The 16,547-nt window shown below is 35.2% G+C and overlaps 1 protein-coding gene across 2 annotated transcripts; it reads left to right on the top strand.

Annotated features, from left to right (window-relative positions):
- Nucleotides 1-10,659: 10,659 nt before the first annotated feature.
- On the top strand, nt 10,660-15,407 carry LOC18601247 (sucrose synthase 5-like). Of its 2 annotated transcripts, XM_018118639.2 has the most exons (15): nt 10,660-10,945; nt 11,074-11,231; nt 11,409-11,601; nt 11,718-11,836; nt 11,907-12,123; nt 12,213-12,308; nt 12,405-12,578; nt 12,681-12,797; nt 12,993-13,159; nt 13,446-13,670; nt 13,759-14,325; nt 14,440-14,578; nt 14,669-14,748; nt 15,148-15,177; nt 15,264-15,407. In XM_018118639.2, exons 1-15 carry the CDS (start codon nt 10,712-10,714, stop codon nt 15,277-15,279), a joined length of 2,532 nt encoding a protein of 843 aa, XP_017974128.1. In that variant the 5' UTR covers nt 10,660-10,711; the 3' UTR covers nt 15,280-15,407. The 2 variants fall into 2 exon arrangements, with proteins under 2 accessions (XP_017974128.1, XP_088661500.1); XM_088805374.1 differs by lacking the exons at nt 15,148-15,177; nt 15,264-15,407 and having other exon boundaries at nt 14,669-14,761.
- The last annotated feature ends 1,140 nt before the right edge of the window (nt 15,408-16,547 follow it).

Genomic DNA, 16,547 nt, shown 5'->3' with positions numbered 1-16,547 from the left:
GGTAGGTCACTCCTCTACTGGGATAATCGTGAATCTCTCTGTGGATCCTGACGGCTAAAAGATGAACCACCACTGCTAAAATATCTACGGCCCTGATAACCCTCTATCTTGGCCCTTTTTGCTCTATCCCTCGCAGTCCTACTCTCACTGGTCCTCATCTCAATGCGCTAAGCACAATCTACTACTGCGGAATAGGTAGTGAAATCTCGAGATGCCACAGTCCTAAACAGTGGCTTTACTAACCCATCTATAAACCTCTGAATCTTCATCTCCTCAGTAGAAACGAGGTAGGGAGCATACCGAGACAACTGTGTGAACTTGATGTCATACTCCGACACCGTCATACTCGAAGTCTGTACCAAAGTCTCAAACTCCCTAGCTCTAGCATTACGTACACTGAGTGGTAGAACCGATCCAAGAAGGTTGCACTAAACTCACTCCAAGCCAATGGCGCTTCATCAGTCGGTCTGCCTCTACACAAAGAGTTATACCACTCCTGCGCCACATCTTCTAATCGAAAAGTGGCTAACTAGACTGATCGAACACTAGAGCATCCCAAAGCTTTACATATTTTCTCCATCTTATCCAAGAAAACTTGGGGTTTCTCTGATACATCAGACCCTGAAAATGATGAAGGCTTAAGCTTTAGGAAATCAGGAAGAGAAATCTCTAAGTGACCCCTCTCAACCTCACGATATTGGTGATCGGCCTGTCTTTAGGAGCTAGAAGATTTTTGTACTGTAGGTCTCCCCTCTACTACCCTCTGTATATCCTCTATACGGGTCGCCATCATCTCTACAACCCGGTTAACTCCCTGTAGGCCTGTCGCCTAATCCTCAATAGTAATACCCCCAGCTGGGTGTCTATCTACATTATCTGAGGACTGTCCCTCTTCTTGCCTACTCACAAGCGTATCTGACCTCATCGGCCTAGTGGCCCTACCATGTCTACCTCGGCCTCTCGGGGTGGATGGTTGTGGCATATTTGCCATATCAATAGAAGCATCTTGCTCCCTCATTCGTCTTGAGGCGGCTTGTGTCTTAGGCTGCATTCTTACCTAGACAAGAGCAAACACCTGATATTAAACACATATTATAATCATACTTAAGGCAAAGGTGGTTTCTAAGATAGGGAATCTATGCAGTCATTTGGTTGTAAAATGTGCCGCGATTCACACTTTACAACTGAAGTTCCCACATAAAGACCCGACTCTCCGTTGGACCAACAAAAGAAAGTTCTAGGACCTAGACAAACCTAGGGCTCTAATACCAATATTGTCACGACCCAAATTCCTGGTCATGACCGGCGCAAGGGTCCAATGGACGTAAACTACTAAACCCAAGCAAGCCTATTATTTATCTTACTTATAATTCCATCTAATATCACTAAGTCATATTTCATAACTTTGAATCAAAATAGTGATATACATTGTTAACTCGTACTGGCATTACTTTTTAAAAATTTACATACAATGTCTACAACATGTATTCTAATAATTTACATTAAGTTCGTCTACACAAAACAAAATAACACTCGACTTCCAATGGAGTGACTCGGATCAATATACAGCTACCGAATGCCGAGACACCTACCAAAAGATGGACACAAGTCTACAAAGACACCTCGTCCTAGTTACCAGTTGCCTCGTGATCTGAAAACATGAAATTGAAAATGGTGAGTATAAACCCAGTGAGTGAACAAGGAAGGGAACAAGCAACAACCACAAGGGAGATTTTAAAATCATGATACACTTGTTTCAAAACAATGCAATTTAGTTCCATTCATATTAAAAACCCCTCATTTTAAACTTAACTCATTTAGTCCTAAATGTTGGAAGTCCATGCTCAGATATGGTAGCAAAGAAGTGAAAAATAGGGCAGCAATTGGACAAGATAGGAGACAAAACAGAAAGTTTTTCACTGCAGCGAGAATGAATTTCGCTGTAGCGAGTTTCCAGCCAGTCTACCCCTCTAACCTGAGAGTTTCTCGCTGTAGCGAGAATGAATTTCGCTGCAGCGAAAACAGAGCAACAAGAGAAAAGTTTTCCCTCACTTAACAAAAAGGCCATCCTGCTAAACCAACAAAATAAACATACAACACATGAAAATTCTCAAAGTGCAATGTATCGAATTTCTCATATATGTCAATCATATATCGCATTCATAAGTTTTCATTTCATAAGTCTAGAGGTGCATAATTACATAGATATACATGAACGTCATCATAATCACACCCGACTCATGTACATCCCCCCAAATCGTGCACATAGCTGGCACCATCTTGTGCATCCCCTCACATCATGCACAATCAGTGCCATTGTGTACATCCCCCCACATCGTGCACACGGGCACTATCATCATCTATCTCTCACGCCACCATCATCACCGGCATATGCGTTCTCCACATCTTGCACACACACGGTTACAATCATTATATACAATATCATTCATCATGCACAACACACATATATATATATTATCATAATACAATAGTGCATGAATCCATAGCAATCACATATTATAACATAAAATCAATTTTCAAAAGCTTGTTCCCAAGGCACTTGTTTTCATGAAAAACGTGATAGTTCATTAAATGGGTGGCAATTACATTATATTTACCAAAACAAGTTTTGAAGGCAGTCCACTCACAAGTGTCGAAAATCCGGATTTCGGGTGCACTCGGACTAATAGTCCTCAAGCGCAATTCCTTTGCCTTTTTCGGACGTCTCACTACCTTGACAAATAACAAAGTCGAGGAATTTACTATATTGTCCCTAAATTGATATAAACTAATTTAAATTACTAATGCTTGATATGTAAATGCAAAAATACGTTCGATTACCGCTTAATCGCAATATCGATTAAATTCGATCGATCACCCGATTAATTGGCGATTGTATCCAAATCACCTCCAAATTAATCCATTTCTCCTCTAATACCTTAATTTACCACTTACCATTTAAATAAAGCCAAATTCAACATTAGAACCCTCACAGTTCCTTATAGAAAAATTCAGTCATTTGGTGCACTAGCACAGAAATGTTTTTCTACATAACCGTTTCACCTTAATTCATCATTTTTCAAGCCATTTTCCTTGAAATAAAAACAATCCCCTATTGATATTCAGCCCTCATGGTTTGACCAGCAAGGAACCCTAGAGAAATTGAATATTTCTTTTGTATTTTTGTTCATAACCATGCTTAATTATCCCTAAACACTAACATAGTCTAAAATCAAATTATTCCAACAACAATTCCTCTTCCATACCCATTTTTCAGAATTGAATTCATCATGATAACTCAATATTCAACCATGGAAATCAAGAACAAAAGAATGGGTAAGCTAGGTATCAAGGATAATTAAAGAAATTCTAACTTACTTAGCTTGTTTCATTGATTTCTTCACTTTTCTTTGAATTTTCACCTAAGTTTTCTTGTTTTTCCTTTTGTTCTTCCTTTGTTCTTGTTGCTGGTTGCCTAGGGCGAATATGGTGAGAGAATTGGGGATTTAATGGGCTGATTTCTATAGAAAATAATAAAATAATCATGCATGCCACGTGTCACATGCTTATTGGCCCAATTTTTCTTTAACTTTTTGACTTTTTCTTCTTAATTTTTCACCACAAATATTCTGGTATTTATCCAATCCAACCACAATTAAAATCCCTTGGTCTTGACAAGTGCTGGGGTGAAAAATTTACCGATTTAGCCTCGGACAGAAAAATTATGATTTTGCCCTAATACTCCGAAATGTACCGAAATCACATTATTTCTACTTTTCAACCTCAAATAACACTAATATTGATCAATATTAACCAAATGGGGCAAAAATCGTTTTATAAAAATTTTCGTTCAGTCCTCTAGTGGCAAAATTACCATTTTACCCTTGTGCTCCAAAAATACCGAGAATCACAATTTTTCACTGCTAACATCATTTTATACTCCAATAATCATAATTATATTTCATATAATTATTCTTGGTCAAATGTGATCAAATCTTGGCTAAAAATCTCCATTTTTTCATCAAATGGTAAAATGATCGTTTTATCCCTAATTGGTCAATTTTCCTGATGGACTCCAAACTGGACCTTGAACTCCGAATCACTATTCTAAGCCATTTTGTGGGTTTTAAAATTTTCAAATTCCTCTTAGAATTTTTATTTGAACTAGTTCAAGGCTCGATTTAACTTAGTTGTACCACTCGATACAATACCATCTTTTAATCGAGCTTGACAAGGTCTCACAATTTCTTTCACCTTTCATCACTTTTAAACATTCTAATTAACCTCAATTGGCATCCTATAAGCTTTATTAGCCACCATATTAAAGTACAGGGTATTACAACATATTAGATGAATGATGAATGATTACATGAGGTATGTTCATTAAGTAGCATGTGATGTAGTTCCAAATACCATATGTAATGAGTATGAAAGCATAATATGATGTCAAATGTGCATAATATGATGTCAAATGTACATTATGTGTTTAATGAGCTATCAGGAATTATGTATGGAGCATTTGATTGCAATATAAGTCATGAATGATTACTGTCCATGGTTATCAAGGTTATTCCATAACAAATCTTATAAGGTAATTGAGGATAATCCATTATCATCTCTTAAGAAGAAACGGGGAGTGAGACAGTGATTCTATTCCCCACTTGAGCGCACTCATGCCTAACGGGGAGATATACTATAAGGCCCTTGGTGAACAGAGGTTATTCCATCGCAAAGTTATTTTATAAATGTTTATGTTGTGTTTGACTTTATTTAAAGATTTTGATGTTTATTGTTTCCATTGGTATGATTCATGGATTGTTAGAACAAAGTTCCTTAGTCTATTATGAAGGTAGAAAGGTAAAGTTAATTTATGAGATTAGATGTCAATTAGTCTAAATTTCTTGAGTTTCAAGTGCATGATTGATGAGCCCTATAAGGTAAGTCTCAATACTGTGACATTAGAAGATGAATGCATAAGTTAGCCCCCTTTTATTATGATTTCAATGGTTTACTCAAATTGGGTTTTAAAAGAGTACAAGACTTCATAATGTATGAACGAATTTTCATTATTATTGAACTTGATTTTCAATGGTATAAAGGTTTGATACATATTTCTAAAGAATATATGAAACTTTTTGGGAGGATGATTATTCTCTTACAAGATAGTTATACGTATTTGAAAGATCACACGTGCATAGTTAAATAAATGCTTATTTGTGCAAAAGCTCTAACCCCTTGACTTGCCCTCTTCCTGAATCCATTCATAGAATCTTTGTGACTCACACATTAGTTTTCTCCATTTTTTTGGTTGCAAATCAATGATAGTTATTGAGCACCCGTGCCATGGAAACATGGTTCGTTCTTCCTTTGGTAAGTGACATAGTAGCTTCTTGAAGCTCAAGGAGTCAAGTCATGTTTCACTTGACAAATCAGTCTTAGATTCATGTTCTTACATATTTGTTGATACTAGATTGTTAAGCCATTACATGGCAAGTTATTTTTATGAGATAATGTGAATGATATGAATGATGGCTTGTGAGCCTATTAAGCACCTAAGGTGCCTTTACAAAATTTATGTATATTGTACAGGGTACAAAGACTAAGAATGAAAGCACACACATAGTTTATGTTGAAAAGTCCATAATTGTGTGTCTATGCCTACACATGAATGTATATTATTATGTTGATTAGTATTCTAAGCATGTATGACAATGATGTTGGCAAATGAGCCATGTGTGATTGATTGATGAATGTATGATTGAGATAAAGAGGCTTGCTTGGGCTTAGCAGGTTATACTCGTATGGGTCCATGCACTGGTTATGATCCCTACAGAAAATGGGATGTGATAGTATGTAGAAAGAGTTTAAAGGAGCCAAAAATGATTACAAAAGATATAAGTGAAAGCACAAGGAATTTGAAGCTCAAGATAACTCACAAACTTTCTGAAAAATATGAATAGCTAGCTTTAGTTTGGTTTTTCTCTCTTTTTCCGCTTTTTTTTCATCTCATTTGATTCTTGATCAAATGATTTTTTTGTCTTCTCTTCCTTCACCTAAAAAACATTAGAGAAGTCCCTTTTATACTTGGAAAAAGTTTATAACCATTAGGGATGATTTGATGGAAAAACTAGCCATTTTTCTTGTCTTTTTAGTGTCTAACAACTACTTTTTGAAGCTTGGGAATCAACGTTTTCTTCTCAAGAAATTGATTATTTTTAGGTTTTAACCTTTATGTCTTAAAATAATCGATCAATGCATTTTGTAGAAGTCAATTTTTTGTGTCTCTAAAGCTTTTTGTTTGGAAGGAATCAATCAATGCATTCTTGAGAAATCAATTCTTTGTGTCTTAAGAGCTTTCTATTTGCTAGGAATCAATCTTTGCATTCTTGAACCATTAATTCTCCTTCATCTTAGATTTTGAGAATTGATCTTTCCCTCCTCCAGAAATTGATTATTCTTGCACTTTGGGCCCCAAACTCAAAATTCAAATTTCCTCTTGCCTATCCCATCTTGATTCATTCTCCAAGCTTTTCTTCTTCTTCTTCAAGTTTCCAATTTTCGTCTTGCAACTTCAAAGGAATCGATCATTTGATGCTTGAGAAGTCGATTCTTGTTCTTCTAGTGGCTTTTGTATCTTCAAAAATTGATGTTTCCTCTTCCAACAATTGATTTTTCTTGCTTGAACTTAAGATTCAAAGTATATACAAGATTTTTCCTTTCACAAAACAACTTCAATCACAAGTTCAAATGTCAATCAAGTAAGCAAATACTAAGCATATCAAAAGCATTCAAGGATCACTTAAACTATTTAAGGATTATTTAAATAAGAAATTTTGATTATTTTTGACATGTCAAAGCTCCAACTGTTTTCAAGCTATTAAAGCTAACAAAATTATTGTATCACCTACTAAATCTGCTGCCAATGAATTTGCTACTTTGCCAACAGAATTTGCAAACAAAATACGCCATCGAAGAATATTTTGAAAAATTATTCGTCATCGATGGAATGGCCATTACTAATAAAAGTATTTTTGACCAAAAGTCGATGGATTTTTCAATCCATATTATTATTGGTGTTCCAAAACACTAACAAATTGTTAAGCTTTACTGACAAAATTTCTCGTTAATGAGGCCTAAGATTTTGGTAATGGGAATGGTAGTCCACCCCAACTCCTAGAAAATAGGATTTAATCTTCACTATCTTGGATTATTAAGAGCTATTGTGAGATGCATCTTGCCTCACCCACACTGCGAGTGATAATCCACCCCAACTCAAAGCGGATATTGGTAAAAATTCCCACTATCTAGGATTACTCATAAACATGTAGGATCTATCATTATCCATAACTTATAATATCATCATTCATAGCCATACTTCACTATGGCTCATGCTTCATTCTCATACTTATCTTATAACTCATGTGGAACTATATCACATACAATTCATACTCATACATTTAATGCTTAAGTACATATCATATAATCATTTCATAAACTCATGGGTGGGAACATCTACATCCACCTTAACATCTCATCTAGCATACATACATCTCATATTCATCATTCTATCTCAAATTCATTTTGAAGGAAAAACATTGAAAAGGCTTGCCCTTAGTTAAAATTACTTGGATTTAAAGCATTTAAATAGTAATCATAAAATTGGTAACTAAATGATGCAAGATAAACACCTCAATAAATCATGCTTTACTTTATATAAAAAATACTTGAAAATGTGTATTCACTCACCTATTCGAAGACTCGACCTTTACCAACAAGCAAGACTTTACTCCAGTGAATTCCTTAAAGCTTTGACAACACCTAAGTGTTCAACAATCATTGTAAGCATTGCTTAAACTAGAATCTCGTAGTAATCATTTATATGAAATTTATATGAATCTTGAAACTTTTCGAGCTCAACTAGTACTAACTTTCCAACTTTAGATCTACTATTCTTCATTTATCTCATGGTAAATACATTTAAATAATTAAATTGTCCTTACCCTAGTGAGCTATAAACGATAGAAATCTTTAGAAACCTTAGCTTCTTTGAGTAACCACAAATCTATTGGATTACTTAAAATTAGTAATGAAAAAATGAGTTTTGAAAGATTAAAAGTTAGAAACTTTACCTTTGATAGCTACGAAACCTTAACCTAGATTCAATCTTCGAAAATTAGGATTTTTTTATAGGAAAAAGAGTTTAAGAGTGCTAAGAGTTGAGAGAAAATGTTGAAAAAATGACTAGGGTTTGAAAGAATAAAAAAAAAAACGTAAAAGAGAAAGATTATGAGTGGAAAATATGTTTCTAGAACTATTTATTTTTTTCAAAAATTGGTGACAAGTATCGATTCTTGAGTTTCTGGGTTTAATGAATCAATACATATTCTTCCAAATCCTTTTGAAAGCTTTCTAGGCAGAATGTATCAATACTTGTCTATCATGTATCAATCCTTTTGCTCCAAAATGTGATTTTATTTTGAAAATCCATCTTTTTTGGCCTAAATTCTTCTCCAATAACACCAATGTTTGTAAACTTGAAATATAGACTTTTCTAAAGAAAATTTTCAATATTTTTAAACTAAAAACTTATTTAATTTACTCACCAACTAGGATTTTTACTTAACTAATCTACACCTAAGGTTTCACAATTACATAAACCAAAGTTTAATATTGCTCTTAGGAAATTTTTTTCAAATTTCCACTACCTTATGCTCTTGATGATTGCATGATTTCCCAATAAGGAATTTTTGAAACGACATGGCATAGCATAGATATTTCCTAAACTATATGACATATTTCGTGTTATGGCATAGCATCATTAAACTAACCCTAGTGACATACAATCTATATGATATCTATATTACATACCATTATTATAATAATCCTAATAATTGCACAAGCATATACGGCATACTCATTGTAATCCTAACCCAAGCATAAGATAATGCATATTAATGACTAGTTGATACATATTTATGTGGATAAGTTGTGTCCTTTGTTTGTCATGCTTTTGAGTTTGGGTATTACAAGATGAACTCGCTTAGGTTTGCGTTCAAAAATTGAGTTGGCATGAGCCTTAGGCTGCACCATGCATTTGGGTCAAGAATTTGATTTGGAGTTGTCAAGATGGACTTTCTCGGTTTGTCTAGTTCGTCTGGATTGTGTAGGCACAATTGGGCCAACTGTACTCATCTAGACATCTCGGCTCATTTGGGCTTCTAGGCTCTTTCTTTGCTGGATTAGGATTTTGAGTTCGTTTGGGCTCTTGCTCTCCTTATAGGTTTCTGGACCCCTTTTGGGCTTTTAGTCTCCTGAAGTTTCCTGGCCTCCTTAGATGGTCACAGTCTTGGAGTAAGCTGAAGAACATTAAAGTGAGGAAGAAGAGAATTGCTTGGGGTGTGGAAGAAAGTGATCTGGGGGATATTTATTGTTAAGGGAAGTTAGAATAGATACTTGAGATTAAAGGCAATGAACAATCCAAATCTAATGAAAAACCAAAGAATTATCATGGAAACAATAATGTCGAAGACAATTATCATTTTTAGTGATAAATCTCAAATAATTCTTAAAAATTAAATAAAAATATTTGACACATGAATTTCTATAACCACTAAGGAGTGTTGATCGATATTTTGAGTCTTTCCAGATATATTGATTTTTCAAAATTCTAAACAAGTTTATCCTTATATGAATCGGTTTGGGTCGATTGAAGTGTCGATCAACGCCATAAAAGGATGAAAAAGAAAGAAATTTAAATCAAAAGAAACATAAGAGAATGACATTTTACCCCAGCTTTGGGAAAAAAAAATGGTGTCAAGTCCAAAAATAGCCATGTGGCAAGGCAGGACACCACCTGAATTGACTTTATGCATTAGATAGATATTTGAGGCATTGATATTAATACCTACAAATTGCCGTTTTAGTTGTAAGAATTGGTAAACAAATTGCATTCATAAAATATACAACAAAGATTAAACAAGAAATAAAAGTTTATAAAATAATTCTAAATTATTTTAAATATTTTTAACGCTATAATTTTAAGTGATTTAGTGTTTTTTTTTAGATAAAAAATATGATTACATACTTTTGTTTCGCTAAACTATCTAAAATTAATGTCCTCAAACATTTGATTCAATATTTTGCTGAAATAATTAGGTTCCAACCTTTTCTCCATAAATAATAAAAATTAAAACTTATAAATATTTATTTTTTTTAAACTCTTAAACTTTTAAATTTATTCATTAATATCATGAAACATAGTTCATTGTGCATAAATGGTGTATATGTAAATGCAATCAAGAATAAATGGAAATTCTTTTATAACAATATACATCAATCCACGATGAAGTGACGGACAAATATACACAGCCGTGGACATAACTGCTTAATTTCCTTTACTGACCAGCACGAAAAGAAAAGAATAAAGAATGTAGTGAACTTTTGCTTTCGGTGTTCTCAGTTTCTTCTTATAATTAAACACGCAAATTCTTTGCTTTCTCTTCCCTCTCTTTGATGAGGAATGTTCTTTCTCCTCTTGTTATGGGCGTCCAGGCAAAAAGTTTTCATTATTCTTATCCACTTTAATTTATCATCAAACCGAGAAAGCAAGCATATGTGTGTATATATATATATATATCACTAATGTATGAACTACTAGTACAAAAAAAGCTGGTTTTGCTTAGCTAAGAATTTCCGAAGTTGCTAAAGGAAAATGGCCTCTACATCGACATTGAAGCGTACCGACTCCATAGCTGACAACATGCCGAATGCCTTGAAGCAGAGCCAGTACTACATGAAAAGGTGCTTTGGTACGTACATCGAGAAGGGCGCAAGGATAATGAAGCTAAAAGAATTAAGGGATGAAATGGAGAAGGTGATAGATGACAAGAGTGAGAGAGACCAGGTCTTGGAGGGATTCTTGGGCAGTATGTTTTCTGCAGTTCAGGTTCATATATTCATGCATACATCTATATCTATATATATATATATATATCCATCTTTTCCTCGTTTACAGTTTTTTCTTTAATTTCATAGCATTTGAAAGCTGAAACGATATTCACTCGTGATTTGCAGGAAGCGGTTGTTATTCCCCCTCATGTCACCTTTGCTGTAAGACCAACTCCTGGCTATTGGGAATTTGTAAAGGTCAACTCCCTTGACCTCTCGGACGTCAAACAAGTCACCTCCACAGACTATTTGAAACTCAAAGAGATGATAACCGATGCTAGTTGGTACGTATATGATGTTATTGCTTTGCATTGTTTCAATTGTATCAATTTTTTCTAGCTGGCAGATGGCTCTCACAAGTTTCCGCTTCTCAGTAAACTTAGACAGTGTCCTATTTTTTCTTGAAAGCTGTGCGCTAGTTCAAGGGTAAAAGGAAGATATAACATTGCTTAATGCAACAGGTCAAAAGATGAAAATGCCTTGGAGGTGGATTTTGGAGCGTTTGACTTTTCAATGCCTAAATTAACAATGTCTTCTTCCATTGGAAATGGACTCAATTTTGTTTCAAAGTTCGTAACTGCCAAGCTAAGTGGGCGTGTAGAAAATGCACAACCCCTTGTAGATTACTTGCTCTCACTCGAATATCAAGGAGAGGTGCCAAACATTAACCTGATTTTTAACTCTCGCAAATATGATGTAAACAATAAGTCTCGATACTAATATGAATTGTTATTTTCTCCAACCTTCTGCAAATTTGCAATATTTTGCAGAAACTTATGATAAATGAGACACTTAACACAGCAGCAAAGCTTCAGATGGCTCTTATAGTAGCCGAAGTTTCCCTCTCAGATCTCCCCAGGGACACCCCATACCAAAATCTGGAGCTAAGGTAAAAAGCTATCAATTTTTCTTCAACAATACTTGATGGTTGCTTGCTTGTATCTAAAATTCTCTTTCAGGTTCAGGGAATGGGGCTTTGAAAGAGGATGGGGTGATACTGCCGAAAGAGTGCAAGAGACGATGAGATCACTCTCAGAAGTGCTCCAAGCCCCAGATCCCCAGAACTTGGAGAAGTTTTTTAGCAAACTTCCGATAGTATTCAAGGTTGTAGTATTCTCTCCTCATGGCTATTTTGGCCAGTCAGATGTCCTTGGCTTGCCAGACACTGGTGGGCAGGTATGAATTTGAATTCAGCTATTCATAAAAATAATGTTTCATACTTCTAACGGTCATAAAATCTAACATTTTTGGGCAAATTTAAACAGGTTGTTTACATTTTAGATCAAGTGAAGGCCATGGAGGAGGAATTGCTCCACCGAATCAAATGCCAAGGGCTCAACATAAAGCCTCAAATACTCGTGGTGAGTTTTCTGATAATGCAATTAACCATTTATTTTGCTAATCAAGATAGTTCAGCTTGAGTACTCTTGTTATATCATAATATTCGACCATAACAGGTCACACGACTAATACCTGATGCCCGAGGAACCAAGTGCAACCAGGAGTGGGAACCAATCATTGGCACCAAATACAGTCATATCCTGCGGGTGCCCTTCAGGACAGATAGTGGAGTCCTACGCCGATGGGTTTCACGTTTTGACATTTATCCCTATCTGGAGAGGTTTGCGCAGGCATGTGCTGATCACTAGTCATAAAATCATACCGTCCATTCATATCTCAATGGACATTAATTTGTTCAGATTAATTGCTCACTTTTCTTTGGATATCGTTAGGATGTTACATCCAAGATCCAAGAAGCAATGGAGGGAAAACCAGATCTTATAATTGGAAACTACACTGATGGGAATTTAGTAGCATCTCTAATAGCTAGCAAACTTGGGATAACCCAGGTATCGGTTTTGATTAGCTTACATGGCTGAAGTTTCTTACACTCTGATTTTTTTTTTTTATAATTGGGGGTGAGGGGATTCGAACCTTACTTTTTAAGCAGGGAATTATGTACTAACCAATGAGCTAAATGCTCGGGGGTCACTCCCTGATTTAGTTACTAACAAATGCTAATTTCTAATATATATTTCACTTAGGCAACTATTGCGCATGCTTTAGAGAAGACTAAGTATGAAGACTCAGACATCAAGTGGAAGGAACTTGATCCAAAGTATCATTTTTCATGCCAATTCATAGCTGATACCATTGCGATGAATGCAACAGATTTCATTATAACAAGCACATACCAGGAGATTGCAGGAAGGTTAGATAAAGCCATACTTCGATTCCTATTATATTATTGGTTAATACGTTGCCAAATATTGACTGCAAAGTTTCTGATCTGTCAATGTATCTGCTTTCGAAATCAGATTAGCTGAAAGGTCTTTTTTTTTTTTTTTTACCGAAGACAAATGTCTCTTTATTTTTGTATTTTTCTGACTAAGATGTCATTTATTATCATAGTGAAATTAAAATACAAATTAGTGGGAAAACCAAAGAGAAAAAGGACAAAGCATTTGTTAGATAGATTTCAATTGTTCTGCTTGCAGCAAAGACAGACCCGGCCAGTATGAGAGCCATGCTGCATTTACACTCCCAGGGCTCTGCAGAGTCGTTTCAGGCATCAACGTTTATGACCCCAAATTCAACATCGCTGCTCCTGGGGCTGACCAATCCGTATACTTCCCATACACAGAGACAGAAAAACGATTCAGACAATTTCATCCTGTCATTGAAGAACTCCTTTACAGTAAAGCGGATAATGATGAACACATGTAAGTTGCAGGCTTATAGAATACTTCCAAATATTTAGATTCAGGATCATCTAACATCTCATTTCATCTTGCTGATTTCAAAAAACAGTGGTTATCTAGCTGACAGGAAGAAACCTATTATCTTCTCAATGGCAAGACTTGACACAGTGAAGAACTTGACTGGATTAACTGAATGGTATGGGAAAAACAAGAGGCTGCGAAGCTTGGTCAACCTTGTTATAGTAGGGGGCTTCTTTGATCCATCTAAATCAAAAGATAGGGAAGAAGTGGCTGAAATAAACAAGATGCATGCAGTAATAGAGAATTACCAACTCAAGGGCCAGATCAGATGGATAGCGGCCCAGAGTGATAGGAATAGAAATGGTGAACTCTACCGCTGCATTGCTGATACAAAGGGAGCTTTTGTTCAGCCTGCTTTGTATGAAGCATTTGGACTTACAGTCATTGAGGCAATGAACTGTGGTTTGCCCACCTTTGCAACCAATCAAGGAGGCCCAGCAGAAATAATTGTGGACGGAGTTTCTGGTTTCCACATTAATCCTACCAATGGGGATGAGTCAAGCAACAAAATTGCTGATTTCTTTGAGAAATGCAAGGCGAATCCGGGACACTGGAATCAGTTTTCAGCAGATGGCTTGAAACGTATAAATGAATGGTAATTATAACCATGGCTGCTGATTACTTGTGATTGCAAGATTCATGGTTCTCCTTTTGGAGATTAAAGCATTGACTTAGTTTGCTCTTGAATGTTTGTTGGCTATGTATGCAGCTACACCTGGAAAATTTATGCAAACAAGGTATTGAATATGGGGTGCATCTATAGCTTCTGGAAACAACTGAATAAGGATCAGAAACAAGCAAAACAGAGATACATTCAAGCATTTTATAGTCTCCAATTCAGGAATCTGGTATTTTTTTAGTGATAGTACATCTTTCAGTGCTTTTATTCTAGATCTGTATTTATCAGGAACTTGTGCTTATTTCTGAAACTCGTACAGGTAAGGAATGTACCAATTGCAAGTGATGGAACTCAACAACCAGAGTCAAAGCCAGCAGGCAAACCACAGTCCACACAGAGGCATGTTACTTAACTTCCCATCAATGCAATACCCTTTAGGTTCCCAACCTTAATTTTATTTTATAGATGGTATAAGCAAACATATCCTGGTATAGACATTACAAAATTGACTTACATCAAACGCTTTCATTACTAGGCAGTATACAAATATTAATTCCTTAAAGCAATAAGATGCCATTTCGAGGTTCCGAATATATCCTGGCTAAGATATGCAGCTCCGCCATTTTAAATATGTAATGACGATCAAATTTTCTGAGCACAACAATATTAGCGCAAACAAATCTGAAAAATTTGCTTACAAGTTTTCTTGAAAAACCAACCAGAGTCATGGCCATTAATTTCAGATTTTCTCAAACTAAACTTGAAATGAGCTAACAACTCTGCATTCGTTTTGTACAGCACCAGACGCTCTCAGTCACGGCTTCAAAGGTAGAACTCATTTCTGATATGCTTATGTTCTGGATTTTGTATTCGGCAATCAAGCAACTCACTCAAAGCATTTAACCAACGTCCAGGTTGTTTGGAGCTTAAGATTCCGACGGGGCAACAGTGATGCTTCTTGTGCCACCTGATTCATGTTATTTGTTTAATTCATCCATTTAATGCTGACATTATTAATCCTGTAATAATTCTTTTAAACTAAAGTACTGCTTAAATAAGTCTGAGATCATAAATCTACTTCATGTTTAACATTAATAGGTAGACATGTCGAGACAAATTTGGATACAAGCCTGGCAAACCTTAATCGAACGACATAAAGTTCTTACCACTATAATTGATTATAGTGGAGATGGGAAATTACAAGTTACAAGATTGAAGTGCTAGAAACTAAGAACTAAACTATAAACTAAAGCTTATAAAAGCTACAGAAAGCTTCAAAAATCATAAATGAAGATAAAACGCTAGAATTTTGATTTTTGTAATCTTTTCTCTTATTTCAAATATTGTACTTATTCTTAAATGAAGGCTTGATACGGGTTTACAACGTGTTCGGATCAGGTTTGCCCATAATGGGTGGTGGCTAATTCATGAGTAGCTGCCTGGGGGACTGGAGTAAGTTAATTTGATACTGATTATGTATGTCCTATAAGTTAATCGGTTTGATATAGAGATAAATTATGTTATTTTAAGCATTACATTAATTAATATAGGTTTTTCTTATCTTTATGTTTATTATTCGTAACTAACAAGATAGAGTCCATGGAGTGAGTAATCAAAGCATTATTCTAAATATACCTAGTCAATGCTTTATAGATTGGACATTGATAAAGCTAAGAAACTACATGTCATTATGTTCCTCACTTATGAAGTGAGTAATCGATCACATTCATTGAAGAATGGGATATTTGAACTAACACATGGGTGCTCGTTATATTAACAAGTTCACTGAACATCATCCACATTGAGAATTCTATTTTGCTTTTGAATTAGGTGTCTATAAAATAAATTCTTGCGTGACAATTGTGTATGTGATTCTTAGACTAGAGATCAATCAGGCTGCCTTATGAGGATTGTTATATTTTCATACTATCTTAAGTGGTCCTAACAAAAGATGCACAATAAGATAGACATTGGGTGTAGCATGAAATAGTTTTGTAATACTCTTAATTTTGATACGAGAAACAATGGAATAAATGTAATAGGAGAGTTTATGGATGCCTTAACACTCTAGAATTCCTCATTTTATATCTTTGGAAAACCATGATTTAGAATTGTAAAGATTTGAAAGTGTTAGCCTTACATCATATTTAGATTTGATAAAAATCACATGTTATTTTGAACTTCATGTCAAGCGTTTG

This window comes from Theobroma cacao, chromosome 4 (genome assembly GCF_053813885.1).
Source record: "Theobroma cacao isolate CCN51 chromosome 4, ASM5381388v1, whole genome shotgun sequence".
NCBI lineage: Eukaryota > Viridiplantae > Streptophyta > Magnoliopsida > Malvales > Malvaceae > Theobroma > Theobroma cacao.
The sequence above is the reverse complement of the archived record's forward strand: the minus strand, read 5'-3'. Positions and strand labels throughout refer to the sequence as shown.